General features: G+C 44.6%; 1 protein-coding gene across 1 annotated transcript; it reads right to left on the bottom strand.

The window, feature by feature from the left end:
• Positions 1-4,084: 4,084 nt before the first annotated feature.
• Positions 4,085-15,651, bottom strand: RPL22 (ribosomal protein L22). Its single transcript, XM_027843957.1, has 4 exons — positions 15,547-15,651; positions 12,828-12,932; positions 6,458-6,582; positions 4,085-4,285 (listed from the first exon to the last, which is right to left on the bottom strand). The coding sequence occupies exons 1-4, from the start codon at positions 15,556-15,558 to the stop codon at positions 4,141-4,143; spliced, it is 387 nt and encodes a 128-aa protein (XP_027699758.1). The 5' UTR covers positions 15,559-15,651; the 3' UTR covers positions 4,085-4,140.
• Positions 15,652-16,088: the final 437 nt, after the last annotated feature.

Raw genomic sequence — 16,088 nt, 5'->3', positions numbered from 1 at the left:
CAAATTCTTTCAAATGTTCCACATCTGGCATGGTTTCAAAGTCCCTTGCCAACCTCATCACCCTGCTCTACGTGTCCTCTGGTTTGCCATATCTTTAATAAAACATGAGGCCTAGAATTGAATACTCTAGATAAGACCTGACCAAGGCAGAGGACAGACTATGGGAGTGTTACCTCCTTCATCTGAGGTATTCCTCTTCCCAACGTGGCCCATGATTCCAGAAGTTTTGACTCAAAACGAGCTTGTAGGCCACTAAGACTCATAAGGCAACATTAGAGGTGTGATTCTAAATCTGACCCTTTTCAGATTTCATAAATATGTATGATTTTCATTTGCTAACCACTTTTTTTCCACTTAGTCCACTGAATCCACAAAGAAGCACAAGTCTGTACTGAGTCCTCCGGGAGGTGCGACTCTGGGTAAGTGATCCCTGGCCCTCCAGCTTACATAAGTAATAATCCCAGTAATGGGCATTAAGAATAACTTCTAGTTTTGAAAGGGATCTTGGTCAATTCTGTGACATGGAAGGATCTGTTTTGAGATGTGGAAGCGTTTTCTTTAGAAATATCACCATGCTGTTTAGTACCAATGAGGGAAAACCAACCCTATCATTTGACCACACAAACGGGATACTCAGGAAAATAAGCAGGAAGGCTGAGGATGAACAAATATTAACTTTTAATCACTCAAGTGATATCCAATGCTTGTGACGTCCAGAGCTGGTGAAGAAATATTCTACAGTCAACTTTGACTACACTGAACATTTTAAATCATGGATTCATGGAACTCGGCCCATAACGCTCCTGTGTATTTCAAACCAAGCAGGATCACCCACCAACCAACCAGGTAGGGAGGGCAGCACCTCCACAAACTCAGTGGTCCAAAGTCCAGCTTCAGCACAGTCGAAAATCACAATTCAGATTCTCATTCTCATAGGCAGGGGTGCTCCAGAGAGAACACTGCAAATCAGTGCTAGCAGCCAAAGTGAGCCTCCAGCCTCTCCGCTGGGAGCCCCACTAAGTCCAATGTTCAAGTGGTTATACTGAAGAGAAAGTAAACCAAGAGCACTATCTGGAATTACTGTTAGCACCAGCCCTAACCAACCCCCTTTTTGGGGGAAAAAGGAGTGTCCAACACATGGCAGGCACAGAATCATGATGGACAAATGTCACTTTCAGAAAAGACATAAGCTATCACATACTCACTTGAATAAGAAATAACTTGGATAATTCCAGGGAATTGAATTTCTGTTGCTGTAGAGACCAATAAATAATCAGTTAAGGAAAGTCACTAAACTATCCTTACCCACTGACCCAGTGATCCTGCTACTGGGCATGTGCCCAGGAATCAGTCAAAGGGGAAGAGTCCCACAGGCACCAAAATATTCATAGCTACAATTCCTGCTGTAGCAAAGAATCTGAAACAGAAGTGGGTGTCCATCAACTAGGGAACTGAACAAGTTGTCATATGGACGTAATGGAGCATTATAGTGCCATAAGAAATCACCAACAGAACATGGGAAGACTTGTTATGAATAAAGATAAGCAGAAATGAGAGCACGTAGACAGTGACTATAAAAATACTGAAACAAAAAATGCTAAAAGGCAAACAAACTCATCTACATAGTGAAGAACTGATGTCAGCCCCTTCCCTCCACCCAGGAGAAAGGGGGAAATATGAGTTGAAGTTTACACTGATGCAGTCACTGTGTCTGCTTCAATGTTGTTACATGGGAGGACTCAACTGAAGGGAGGACTGGTGGGGAAAATAACTGGGAGGAAGGCAAAAGGCATCAAAGGAAATTGAAATGACACTAGAAGAGACAGCTAATTTCAAGATGAAGTGCAATGACCAGGAATAAACTCAATGATAAAATGCCCCCCTCCTCAGCAAAGGTCACAGTGGTAGGTTTAGAGCTGAAGGCACCTCTGAGATCATAAACCCAACTCTCTCACTTAAGAGTTAGAGATGGATCACTCTGGACTCAGATTTCCTCCTGACTGGCTGTGTAACCTTAGGCAAGTTACAACTTCTCTGGCTCAGTTTCTTCAACTTAAAGGGATGGGAAGAGATGACCTCTGAGGTCACAGAGAGGTTAAATGCCATGCCCAAAGCCACATAAGCAGTAAACGGCAGAACCAGGATCTGAACCCCAGGATCTCTAAACCCCTGTATGGAGTAATGCACAAATTGTTAAGATAGAATTGGTTCCAATTATACTGGGAAATGACTGTAATGTTAAAAAAGAAAAAACAAAAAAACAAAAGGCAAAAAAAAATGCAGTCAGGTCTTAAAAAATAATCCTCGCACAAGAACCATAGCCACATTAGCCACTTTAATATAAAATATGATCAAACGCCTCATTACAAGAGCTCAAAAAAGCATCTTTAAAAAAAATCAATGAACTTAGGTCTTATACAAGTTTAAAAATCTGGGATGAGCTTTAATTTAAAAAATTCTTGGTTGCCAATTTTCAACCCAGAAAGTTTTTACAACCCCACTAGAAATGTCTGCAGACAGTGCTTTCTTTAGACAGATGGTCACTGGAACAGGCTACATTCTCACACCTCAATTCTGACATTTAGTGCAATTTAATAAGTGTGACAAAGCCATATATAATCATTGAGCCACTCGAAAGAAAGACCCATGACTCCCTAAGTTGGGAAAATCCTTCTATTAAGGTAAGAGGAGGGCTACAGAAACAATTCTTCTTTGGGAGACATTTATTTACCTAACGATGGAATCTGTCTGGGCGTTTTCCTCAAAACCAAATACCAGGCTCTCACGTGATTACCCCAACCCACATGTAGGAGCTAAAGTTGGACACCTCCCAGGTGGGCTTATTCGAGAGCTAGTCTAAACTAATTCCTGGCCACTGGCCCACCACCTCCAACCACCCTGCCAGGGAAATGGGCTGCAGGCATTGCAAGTGCTACACATGCAAGCACCCTTAACTGTAAATAGGAGACAGCTCCAGAACTATTCTCCCAAATACTTGAAAAATGCTTCTTAAAGTCAATCTCAAAGTGGCCCGTCTGTCTCTCATTGCAACGTCATTAGAATTTTAATTTTATCCCTCCCCATTTCTAATTTTATGTGGCAAACTGAAAACCTAGCTAGAGACTCAGTCTCCTCCCCAGGTACACAGGCTTTATTCTATTAGCTCAAGGTTGCCAACTTACAGGGTTATTTCTGTTAGGAAATTTTTCTTCTAGAACCAGCCTGTAGGAATGGCTTCCTGATAACATTTCATAGTTTCCCACATTCTATCAACATGGAGTCTTTCTTTTTGGCCAACAGTACCAGTGTAGACCACCATCACAGCTGGGTAAACAGGCCTGTTCCTTATCTCTGGCTCCCCCTGCTGGAGGCCACTGTCTGCAGCTGCACAGCAAAAACAAGAGGATTTTTCCAACAATGGCTATTGACTAATATATCCTTGTACAGACTTACTCCCATTTAAATCATACTTTTGTCACACCCCATGCCCAATTCTGCAGGACAGATTGTCATTCAAGATAATGGACTGTCTTTTACTTTGGATAGGAAAAGGGCTATTCAAAGCAGCTTCCTGTCCAGGTCTAATTTTTCATCAAAAACGGGGAATTCAGCCAAATGCCCAAGGAATTTTTTTTGCAAGTACTTTTACTCAAGTAACAGTTTCCAATCTGATTTAAAGGGCTTCAAAGGGAAATCAATTATTTGTTTGTTTTAATGAATTAAGAGCCCCCAGATTTGTATCAATTGTATATCAATTTCCTTGAGGAAAGAGACAGACAAGACTTACTAATTGAGGGAACCCTTTCCTCCAAAGTCACTAAGTGGAAGGGCTCAAATCTCTGACGCCTTCCTCTAAACAGAAGGCCCTTGTTGACCTGTTAAAAGCAGTCAGAATGTGCATCAGGTCCCTGAAAATGACTTTTTTTCCCCACTTCCAATTTGGCACTGTTACATTCCAAACTGAAATCCCCAAGCAGAAGCAGCTCAGTGTTGACGAGCGCACAGCAGCCCAACCAGAGGCCTTTCCAATTGTTTCCAGTATCCTGTACAATCCACAGTGCAGAAAGACAAGGATAACCACCACTTTGGTTCAAGTTTTATTAAAGATCATATACAAAACGTTTCCAGACCCAAGAGGGTTTAATCCTCCTCCTCTTCCTCCTCTTCGTCCTGGTTGATCTGGAAGTACCGTAATTCATAACTCTCCTTGCTGTTGGCCACCACCCGCAGCCAATCCCGAAGGTTGTTCTTCTTTAAGTATTTCTTTGTCAGGTACTTCAAATATCTGCAGAGAGAGGATGCGAGGTGACTAGGCTGCATAGCAGGTCACACGAGAGGCAGGCCCTTCACCACCACACTCACCACACGGGCCAACACCCAGGCCTACGCCCTGACATCTGCCCCACCTTGCACGGAGAGCAGAGGGCCAAAACTGGACCTGAGCATCAAGAGACCTCAACCAGGGTACTGGCAGTTCAATTAGCAACAGAAATAAGACTAAAGATATATAAGAGTAGTCCATCTAGCAGGGAATAACTATTAATTTATATATCACCCTGTTTTCCAAAGAGTTCCAAGTGATATAGCTCATTGCCCTTACTGTCAATCTTCCTGCAAAAGAGTCAACACTATCTGAGCCATCTCCTAAACAGAATCACATATAGATCCTCCCAAGGTCATTGCCCTGGCATAATATTCCATCTCTAGGGAGTTCATTTATTTGGAGGTTTGATCGGTTTTCACGCCGACAGTGGCCAAATAAGTCACTACCACTCACTCTGCATACACCTTGTATTTGTTTATCTTGTCTTTTAAGTTATAGTCTCCTTAAAGGTAGTAACTGGCTTTCTATGTCCAACTGCAAAATGCCAACCATTACAATGCAAAAAGGACCTGCAGCCATTTTAATGAGTAATCTGGTCATACGACTTCTAGCTTCCACTCTGGACCTTAGCCAGGGGTCCCCTATTGTTTGATGACAGCTCCTTAAATATGTTAAGTCCCCAAAGCTCACTGGAATAAAGGATTTTCCCAAAAGAAGGTGAAAAAGAAAAATCACCGACACTGAGGCAGGAAATCTAAAAATTTTGTAAAATGTTTCTCTATTACCTAATTAAGTTTCTGCTTGGAAACGCTGAACAGGCAAACAGCTGTCTTAGCTCCAGGGTACTGTATTTCAATGCTACATATACTCTTGCTGCTACCTTCTACATACTGGCAAAGCTCTTCCTGTACTCTAACAGAGGAGGTGGGAAGGAATAATAAAAGGGTTAGAAAACCAAAAGGATGTTGCAAGAAGCTGAGATGGTTACTAAGAGAAAAAAGGACGCAAGAAAAGACCAAGAGCGTGTGGACCTGACTTTCCCTCCTTCTCCACTAAGGACAGAAACAAGCTGAAACAGGTTTTAAATGGAGGAGGAATCAGGTTAGATATACAGGAAAATTTGCTTGTAGCAAAGGGTGGTTGTTAAAATTCTCTCCCTGACACTCTAAGGGCGCTGAAGAGACACACTGCACATCCACCGCTCTGGAAGAATTTTCGTACTGCCTGCCCAGAAGCAGGACATGGGGACAAGAAGCCCTGCCATTTCCTCAGGCTCTGTGTTTCTATGTACTTTTCTTTCAGAACAAACACAGGGAAGGCCCTGAATCCAGATAGGTAGCTAATTTTATTTGAGTGAAAAGGAAAACCGTTAGCCTGACGGAAGCTGGAGATGAAAGCAAATTCAAGACCTTCCTACTTATCATTCAGAAAGAAAATATCAACCGAATGAAACCAAGTAACTGATGCTCCTGAAACAACAAAAACAAACGTTACTTTCATCTGAGAGACAGACGCTTTGGGAGGCATCCAACAGGAAGATACATTTTAAAACTCTTGTGTGCTAGTCCCCTTAAGGCTCCCTTTAACACCAGCTCCACATGATGGGACTCAGGGCAAACTTACCACTGAGATTCAGTTTAAGGATTAAAGATAAATCCTAACACTTCAATTTAGCCTGAAACACTTCAGGGAAAGGTTTCATTTCCAATGAAAAGTGCTAAAAAAGGCAGCCAGCAGCTCTAAGATTTTCCCACGCTCCCCAGAAGAGACCACGTGTGTCTACAAGTCTCCCTAGCTCCCCAAAGCTGCCAAGCCCCTTCCTCTTTGTCTAGAGTCACCTTTACAAACCCAGTGAGGTCAGCACCCAGGTGCATGAGTTCCATTTTGTACATCTGAGACGAAGTGCTCATGGGAGTCGGAAAAGTCCGAGGCAGGCTGTCTCCTCTTACCCCACCACAGTGGCTGCTGTTTATTTTCACCCAATCATAAAGCCATTTACCGTTTTGGCAAAGTACTTCCTCTCCCATAGCACCGCCCTGGGTCAGAAGCCACTGAACCGTGCAGGGGAACATGAGGCCTGCCCGCTTCTAGGCGCCACATTCTCACTTCCTCCACCATCACTTGCCCTCTCACCTTTTAGAAAATGGCACCTCTGACGTCACAGTTATCTTACTCTTGCTTCTCTCAATGGTTACAACTCCGCCACCGAGGTTGCCAGCCTTTCCGTTCACTTTGATTCGTTCTTGCAAAAACTGCTCCTGTAAAAATGAGAGAGGGCCTGAGGAGGGTGCCTGGTCACACACTGCAGGCTCACCCTGAAGACTTACCATTTCAGCTCTGAGAAGTCAGAAGGGAAGCACCACCAGGCCACTCCCACAAACACCGAGGACATGGAGATCTGCAATTAAAACCTAACCTGAACAAGAAGCCGGCACCTTTAGTCTACACTCAGTGCCTCACACCTATGGGCACATATGGTCCTACTTAAAAGTTTAAAGTCCGTGCATTGAGGGCAGCTAGGTAGGGCAGTGCATAGAGCACCGATCCTGAAGTCAGGAGGACCCGAGTTCAAATCCGGCCTCAGACCAAACACTTGACACTTACTAGCTGTGTGACCCTGGGCAAGTCACTTAACCCCAAATGCCTTAAAAAAAAAAGAAGAAGTCCATGCATCCTGAAAGTCGGGGGTTACAACCTGCTATGCTGGCATGGGAAGGGAACTAACACCAAGACAATCATCACCAACCCATGAAATACAGAAGAAATGGAAGGTGTGATCTTTCATGACAACAGACAGAGAAAAGCAGTCATCATTTCCAAGTCAACTTGGACAAAATGATACAGTACAGGACACGCTAGGTGTTGAGGGCACTGAAATAGGAGAACAGCACTGAGATTAAAATGGGGACCCAGCAAAGAACATGTCACTGAGGGGCAAGGGCTAAAGGAACCACCAGGCTAGATGGAAAGCAGTAATCACAATGGAAGACAATGGGATGGAGCCCAAGCAAAACCACCAGGTCAAGTGAGAGAGGGCTGTGAACACCAGAATTTCAAACTGTCTGTAACAAGGAGGCAACAACATGGTAATGACATTCAAGAAGAATACTAGCAGTTCCAACAATACTAGGTGGCTTTAATACAGTGCTTTAAGGCATGCAAAGTACTTTACAAATACTTTTTTAGTTTATCATCACAAGTTATAAACAAAAAGAAAACTAACTCCAATCACAGAGAAGGGAGCGGCCGAGAACGCTGTGGGTACCCAAGTTATTTCTGATCAACTACCTCTGATTTTTAAATGACGTGAGAACCTGAAAGCAAGGCAAGGACACAGATGAATCCAAAATGATGAAGGAAACAGATGAATCCATAATCAGGTCCTCTAGGAAGAGCATCAGAATTGTAAGGGTGTGAAATGAACTACTGCAGTTGCCAAGGGAAGATGGTCCTGGGGCAGCTAGGTGGCGCAGTGGACAGAGCTCTGGCCCTGGAGTCAAGAGGACCCGAGTTCGAATCCAGCCTCAGACACCTCACACTTACTAGCTGTGACCCTGGGCAAGTCACTTAACCCCGATTGCCTCACCAGAAAAAAGCAAGCAAACAAACAAACAAAAAGGAAGATGGTCCTGGTATATTAAAGCCCATATGTCAACATAAAGTAGCATTTTGTTTTATAAACTATTGTGGTGGAAAAAGAGGATCAAAGAGAGATGGAACCACAGATAAAGATAGACAAAACAGAGACAAGAAAGGCGTGCTCAGCTCTTATTTCACTTCTATTTTCTCTGCCAAAGAGAACAGCCAGAACAAAAATAGTTAACAAAGTTGATTACACAAGTAAAGAAATAGGAAAAAAAAAAAAAAACACACCAATCACACCACTATAGTAAGTTCAAGTCATCTAACTCCACCTCTATCCTAGGAAATTACAGGAGATATGATTCCCAAACCATGGTCATGTAGAGAAAAAGCATATGTTGTTGTAATTATCAAAAAATAAGAGAGACTGGACCCTGCAAAGTATCATTGACTCCAGGTCAAATCCTGAAACATCACCACTTGTTAATGGGCTTCTAAAAAGGATAGAGCAGCCAGTTTCTTCAGGAGCAGGTCATGCCAAAGTTTCTCTTACTAGACTGGAACATAGAGAAAACGACAGATTTAGGGAAAGCATTTGAGTTCCCTGTGTTACCTTCATGTTCTGGGTAGAAAGACAAAGGTTAGACCATAGTACGAGTACTGGGCTGAAGGGCTGGATCAAGGAATGGCCATTAGTAGTTTGATATCTCCATGGATCTCTAGCATCGAGGACAATCTTGGGGATATGGACATCTCTGGCTATATGCCATTTATCGTTCTTATCAGTGATTTAAATGGTGCTCATCACACTTACAGATGACACGAAGCTGAAGGGCCCAGTTAAACACAAGAGGTGACAGAGAGCAGAATGCACCACAATGAGTTCAACAGGCCAGGGTGCAGGCAACATCTTATACTTGGATTTTAAAAATCAACTTCACAAATAAAAGATAGGGTAAGTGTGTCTATGTCTATCACTCATCTGAAAAAAATCTGGGGATTCAATGGCAAGTGCAACAGGAATCCAAAGTGGGATATGTTAGAGGCAGCTAGTGGCACAGTGGATAGAGCACCGGCCCTGGAGTCAGGAGGACCTGAGTTCAAATCTGGCCTCAGACCACATACTTGATATTCACTAGCTGTGTGACCCTGGGCAGGTCACTTAACTCCAACTGCCTCGCCAAAAAACAAACAAAAAAGTGGGACATGTGGTCAAAATGCACTAACAGAGGCTCAGGACAGATGCGGTCCAAGCAGCACAGCAAAACTGATATGCCTGGAACGCATTCATCACCTCTGCCAAGAGGGAAGACAACAGGACAACATTCACACAAGTAAAGAAATATCAAGTATCTATAAAGTAATAGATGGGGGGGGAGAGAATCGGGAAAGACCTCTGATAGGAAACAGCACCTGAGCTGCCCTCTGAAGAAAGCTAGGGATTCTCAGAGGCAGGGAAGGGGGAGGGGGGAAGGAGGAAGGGAGGAAGCAAACAAGTATTTATTAAGCATCTACTATATGACAGGCACAGTGCTAAGCCCCTTTACAAGTATTACCTCATTTGATCCTCACAACAACCCTAGAAGGCAGGTGCATCCCCATTATACAGATAAAGAGGCAGAGGTTAAGTGACTTGCCCAGGGTCACACAGCTAACAGGTTTCTGAGGCTTGATTTGAACCCTGGTTATTCTGACTCCAGGCCCAGCACTCTAGTCGCTGAGCCTCCCAGCTGGAGGGAAAGTGCACTGCAGGAACGGGGGGCAGGCTGTACAAAAATATGGGGGTCAGAGATGGAGTACAGTGTAAGGGGAACAGATGATAGCCCATTCTGAACAGAATGTCTGTATGTAAAGGGAAGTGATAGGAAATAAGTCTAGAAAGATAGGTGAGGGTTGAATTTTGGTGGGCTAAACAGCCGAGTAGTTTGGGTTTTTTCCTAGAGGCAACAAGAAGTCCATGAGGGCTTTCAAATTAGGTGGGGGACATAGGTAGAAAGGAACACAGTCAGGTCTGTTACAGGAATATGCAGTGGGCATCGTGTAGAAGATGGCTCAGAGCAGGGAAGAGGCCGAAGGCAGACAGACCAAACACGTGGCCAATACAATAATCCAGGCAAGTGAGAAGACGCCCTGAACTAAGCAGAGTCTGTGGGAGCAGAGAAAGGACAGACCTGGGAAATGCTGGGGAGCATGTCAATTGAAAGGATGAGAACTGAGGATAGGGAAGGGAGACAAAGGATGAAGGAAGAGTTTGGGATAATTCTGGGTTACAAACTGGAGGTCATTTAAAGACTCATGGTACTTTAAAAAGAAACAGGAAAATCAGGGGGACAGGTAGGTTTAGGAAGAAATATAATATCTTGTTTCAGATGTAGTGATTTTGAGTTATTAATAGTCAATCCCTCCACGGGTGAACTTGTACAACAGGCAGTTAGTAATTCAAGACTAGAGCGTAGGAAAAAAGTGAGGCTAGATGGAGAGATGTGGGAATCATCTATGTAGTGTAATTACTGAATATGTGGGAGCTAATGTGATCACTGAGAGTACAGAAAGATAACTGGGGAGGAGGGGGTAGATGTCCAGAAGGATAATAATACAAATCCATAGGACAGCCAAAAAAGAACAGTATCGCAAAAGTCCAGGGAAAAGAAAATGGTCAACAGTGACAAAAACTACCGCTGTGTCAAGTAAAACGAGGAGTGAGAAAAGGTTATTAGAGAAAGCAGTTTTAGTCAAGTGGTGGGATGGCAAGTCAGACTGTAAGCAATTTAAAGAGAAGGTAAGGAAATGGAGGCAAAGACTACAGACCTGCCTTCAGAGGAATTTGGCAGAGTCAAGCAAAGTCTTCTCAGGTATGGGGAAGACCAGGTCATGTAAGGAAAAAGGAAAAAGCCAAGGGATAGAGATGAAAAACAAGGAAAAGAATGACTCAGGGAAAGAAGAAGCAAAAGTACAAGTGAAAGGGTTGATCTCAACCAGGGGAAAGAACATTTCATCAGACACCAGAGTAAAAGGGGAAAATCAGGGAAAGGCAAAGAGAGCTTCTGAGGAACAACAGAGGAAAGTGGATGCTAATGATGGTCAGGCAAGGACTTCTGCTGAGAACATGGAGAGGGGTAGGAAGAGAAGGACAGAGCACTGCCTCAGTGGAGTGTGACAGCATTCACCAGGAAAAAACTTAAGTATTGCCACGCAGGAGCAGTGAGGACCGGCTGGAATGAGTCCTGGAAAAAGGAATCTGCTTGTTCTTCATGACCCCAGGAGGCACAACCAGAAACAATTGTGTGTGATGTGATGGGGTGATAGAAGGACTGAGGGGTAAGGAGGAGGGCAGCAGACAAGGCAGACTTCAGCTGGAGATAAAAGAAAATGTTCCTAACAATTAGGCCTAAAAATGGAAAATGGAACGGGCTGTCTACAAAGATCATATTAAAATAGGTCAAAATATTCAGAACTGAAAGGAATCTTAATCCTTCTAGCTGGATCCCCTCATTTGACAGTTAACAAAATAGAAGCTCCTAGGGCAGGGGTGGGGAACCTGGGGCCTCGAGGTCACATGTGGCCCTCTAGGTCCTCAAGTGTGAACAGAAGGATCTGTGAAGTTTGGACTGAATCAAAGGGCCACACTACACGTGGCCTCGAGGCCCCAGGTTCTCCACCCCTGCTCTAGGAGCTAGTGACTTGCCCAAGGTTACAAAAGTGATAACTGGCAGAGTCAGGATTTAAACCAAGAAATCCAAGGCTTTTGGAATATAAGATGGAAAGGTTCTTTCCACCATACCACTGTTTCCCTCACCATAAGTCTTCAAATCAAGACTGGACGACCACTTGTCTGGACAGGGTAGAGATTTTTGTACTGGTATGGGCTGGATGAAATAGGTTCTCAACTCAACTCAACTTCTTGACAAAGACATTCTCAAATTACAAGGAACTATACAACTGTGTTCTACAAAGCATTACTTAAAATAGGTAAGCCTACAGGTAGGTATTAGGAATCTTTTTTTTTTTTAACAAATACTTTTGTTTAATAGTTTTCATTTTAACACTAGTTGACTTCCCTGAGATTGATTGGTAGAGGTAAGGATAAAAAAGGACATTTAAGAGGAAAAGGATATTTGGGAGTCTTCTCCATACAGTGTTTGTGTGAGCTCTCCTCACCAGCAGGTGCTGAAAGCAAAGAGAGACCAAGAAACTGACTAGCAATCTAACAAAGCAGAAATGGATTAATTTCTGCATGGATTTCATTTGTCTAAGTTTCCATGGGGAAAAGGGGGAAAGAGCACAACAGAGACACAATAAATTAGTACCTGAAAGAAGCTCAAAAAGAAGTCAGAAGACCTTTAAACTGAAGATGACAGTAGCATTTCAGTAATTCAGAAAATATCAAAATGCATTCCAAAATTTAAAGACAAATCACCAAAAACAGTGAACTCTCCTAAGGCTAGTTCACAGTGTCTCTATGTTCAGATGTTTTTCAGTCGTCTGACCAATCTGGGTTTTCTTGGCAAAGACACTGGAGTGGTTTGCCATTTCCTTCTCTAGTTCATTTCACAGATGAGGAAACTGAGGCAAACAGGGTTAGGTGACTTGCCCAGGGCACCTGGTTAGTAAATGTCTGAGGCCAGATTTGAACTCAGAAAGAGGAGTGTCCCTGACTCCAATCTATCCACTCTGTCTCCATAGCTGAGATGCTAACCCTATGATAAGCCTCCAAGCCATCATTTCCAGACAACTCAAGTCCAGAAATTAGTTACTGCAATACCTTGTTTCCTGTCTTTAAAAAGAATAAAATTGTTTGGTCGTTAAGATACTTGCTGCTTCTTAAGTCATTTCCAGAATGCAACCCACACCTATACTTACATACTAAGGCAAAGAGTTTATTATAGTTTAAGAAATGAATAGCTTCAGGAAAATAACTTACGAAATTAGCTGCATCCATAATCCCATCTTCCACAGGATGGGTACAATCCAGGGTAAACTTAAGGACTTGCTTCTTTTTTTTGCCGCCCTTCATCACAGATTTCTTCTATAGAAAAACATAAAATACGGTCTCTAAGTGGCTAACCTTCAAATACATATTTGAGAGTGTGGGAAGGAGCCTACATTCAAAAGCAAAATCCCAAAAACTTTGAACTTTAAAAGAGTCAAGCAGCGACTGGTTCCTCCAGTCTAAAGTTCTGCAATTCTGTAAAAGAGGAGGGTTATTTCTTATGATGGCCTAAAAATCCCTGGCATGGAAATATGTGCCTGGATTTAATCAAACCATTCTTGAACTTAACCGCACTTTTACTCTGCACACTTTGAATACTGAGTTCTGGGATAGTGTTATTTCTGAGACCTCATGACTATGGCTGCTTTCTTGCTTCTTTCCTAGCTATGTGATGGAGTTCTGAGATTGCAGCAACCTATTGCTGTCTCCCCACTGCCCATGAAACCTTCCGACATCCCCTGAACTAAAAGAGAGCTCTCCCTCCTTGAATCTGGCCATTGTTTAACTTCTCTCATATATGTAATAATTTCCTAATGTGTATATTGGATGTCTATCTGGTTCTGTTCCCCCACTTGCAATCCCCATTTTGTTATAAATCCCTAAAGGGCAGGGACTATCCTGTCTGCATCTTTAAATCTCCAGTGACTAGCACACAGTAGGTACTGAACAATTTTGCAATTGAAAATTAGAATAAGTTTCATATTTTTATCTCTAATACCCTTCTTAGAGACATTCTACCTTTTAAATAGGGTTAATCTTTGATCAGGAGTCCCCTAAGCAACCAATAATAGTATTACACATACCCCCCCCACCCCCACCCCCATTACACACTCCAGTTACTCAACTTTTAAAACATTCAAAGTAGATACTTAGCAAGGCTACCTTATGCTGAAAGACTATGGAAAACATTCTTTCCCTAAGCTCCCTACAGTAATAATAGCTAATATTTCTACAGCGATTACTTTGTGCCCAAGACTGTGCTAAGCGCTTCACATTATTATCTCATCTGATCCTCATCACAACCTTCGGAAGTAGGGGGTATTATTATCCTCCTTTTAGAGATCAGGTTAGGGAAAAGAGGATAACCCTTTTCACAAAATTAAGCTGCTCCTCAATGACACTTAGTCATAGTGCTTAAAGACCTTCTTTTAAAATCACAAAATGTTGAAGAACTGGAAGGGGCCTCGACAAATCCCCATTAGGTTTACAGAGGAAAAAACAGGATATGACAGGGTAAGTGCCTTGCCTGTCACATGACCATTAAGTGATAGAAGTAAAGGCTGGAACCAAGAGTTGGAAGGCCATGACTTATACCCATCAACTCTTCATTACTGCAGTTATCACAAAACTAATGATTTTCTTTTAAAATTTCCAACCAAAAAACAGTTGAGCCTTAATACTCTACTTAGTCTACGAGAGTATTAAAGTACTAGAGATCCTATCAACAAGAAATTTAACGCCTTCAATCACTAGTTTCCCAGAAAAGGCGACTACATGTGTTCATTCTATCATCAAATCCGTGCTGGACTCTGGGAGAGATGCAAAATTTGCCCCGAAAATAGTCCCTGCCCTCAAGAAGCTTACAGGTTAAAACACAAGCACCGAAAAGCAAGGCAATGTTCCCTGAGATATACAAATCTTTCCTAAAGTCTGAAGGAGGAATTCTGGTTATTATCCTCAACAGAGAGAAGGGAGGAAGGTGGTATTGCCAGATTAGCCCGAAGGGATGGGGAAAGGCTGAGGAAATCCCACCTATCGATGCAGGTAGGGCAGCAACTCAGTCCTGAGAATCTATGAGTCCTGCTCAGGGTCACGAGGTGGGACTTGAACTCAGCTCTTTCTGGCCTCCAGGCTGGTTCTCTAACCACACCAGGGTTCATTTATTGGTCACAAAGGAGAGGCCAAATTGTAAATCCCTTAATAAACTAAGGTCAGAAGCCACATAAGCTTCAAGTCCAGGAACGACAAAAGCTCGTGTTTTCTTCACATACTTTCCAGTTTGCAAAACCACGTCCCATCCCTACAAACGACTGCCCCCGTAAAAGCAGTTATTAGCCCCATTTTACAGAGAGGGAAACGGAGGCTCGGGGAAGTTCGGTGACCCGTCCAGAAACCCGCTTGGGGGGTGGTTGGGAACCTCGGAACCCCAAGTCCAGCCCCAGAACCCGCAGAGAGGGTGCCGGGGGCGGCGGCCACAAGACGTGCACAGGACGCAACCGCCGGCTTCCCGACCCCCGGCTTACGAAAGGGTAAACTGAGGCCCGGGGAACGCAGGCTGAGGCCGGCCCGCCCGCGCGACCCCCGGGCCACACCCGGGGCGACAGGCCGGACGTGGGGCGCGGGCAGCCCCAGCTCCAGAGGAGCGCCATCGGGGCGGACCCGACACGGCGCCTGCGTGCAGCGGCCCCCAAAGCCGCCCCGAGCCCCCATGGGCGCCAGGCCCCGGCCTCGGCCTCCCTCCCAAACAGCGTGCAGCAGCCGGGGCCCTGACGAGGAGGAGGAAGCGGCAGCAGCAGAGGTTGGGCCCTGCCCCGATCCCCCTCCCCACCCACCACCCGGCCCGGGCTCGGTCGGACCGGACCCCCCGGAGCCCAGGAGGGAGCGCGAGGCGGCCCCGCGGGGAAGGCCGCGCACGGAGCGCGATACTAACCACGGGCGCCATGGCGATCGAGGAGCCAGAAAGGGACCGCCGACCACCGCGCAGGCGCAAAACCCTCGGCGAGCACGCCCGGCACGCAGGCTCCAGGCACGGTCAATCTCTCAGTCACGCCCCTGGATTGCCAGGGCTTCGCCCCTGGCCTCGGCGATCGGGGAGCGATTAGTGTAACCTGGAGTATCTACCTCCCCTCTTCCTTCCGCCGCCGGGAAGCCGGCACGTTCCATTGGAGGAGGAATGGAAGGGGGGGAGACCGGGCTTGTGGACTCTTCCATGAAGGACGGGAGGGAACGCCCGAAGAGCATGCAAAGGCCCCTCCCCCCTCACTTCTTGGCAAGACTACTTTGTAGAGAGTCTGTATTCACTGACATGTAAACATGTATCCCTGGTTAAAAAGTAAGCCCCTTGAAGCCAGGGACCGTACCTTCTCTGGAGTCGCGACGGCTCATCTTCTCAAAGGCTTCTTGGCCCTCACACACTTCCTAGCTAGGTGACCGTGGGCAAGTCTTTTAACTCCTCTGTGCGTCAGTTGTTTT

The sequence above is a fragment of the Vombatus ursinus genome, unplaced genomic scaffold, assembly GCF_900497805.2.
Source record: "Vombatus ursinus unplaced genomic scaffold, bare-nosed wombat genome assembly UNPS02014932.1, whole genome shotgun sequence".
In the NCBI taxonomy this organism is placed as follows: domain Eukaryota; kingdom Metazoa; phylum Chordata; class Mammalia; order Diprotodontia; family Vombatidae; genus Vombatus; species Vombatus ursinus.
The sequence above is the reverse complement of the archived record's forward strand: the minus strand, read 5'-3'. Positions and strand labels throughout refer to the sequence as shown.

What these genes read in the sequence shown, in the direction of transcription:
- RPL22 (XM_027843957.1), bottom strand. An exon ending in TTATGGATGCAGCTAATTTC is followed by an intron (nt 6,583 to 12,827) that starts GTAAGTTATTTT and finishes TCATTTTTACAG; the next exon opens with GAGCAGTTTTTGCAAGAACG. An exon ending in GAGGTGCCATTTTCTAAAAG is followed by an intron (nt 4,286 to 6,457) that starts GTGAGAGGGCAA and finishes CTCTCTCTGCAG; the next exon opens with ATATTTGAAGTACCTGACAA.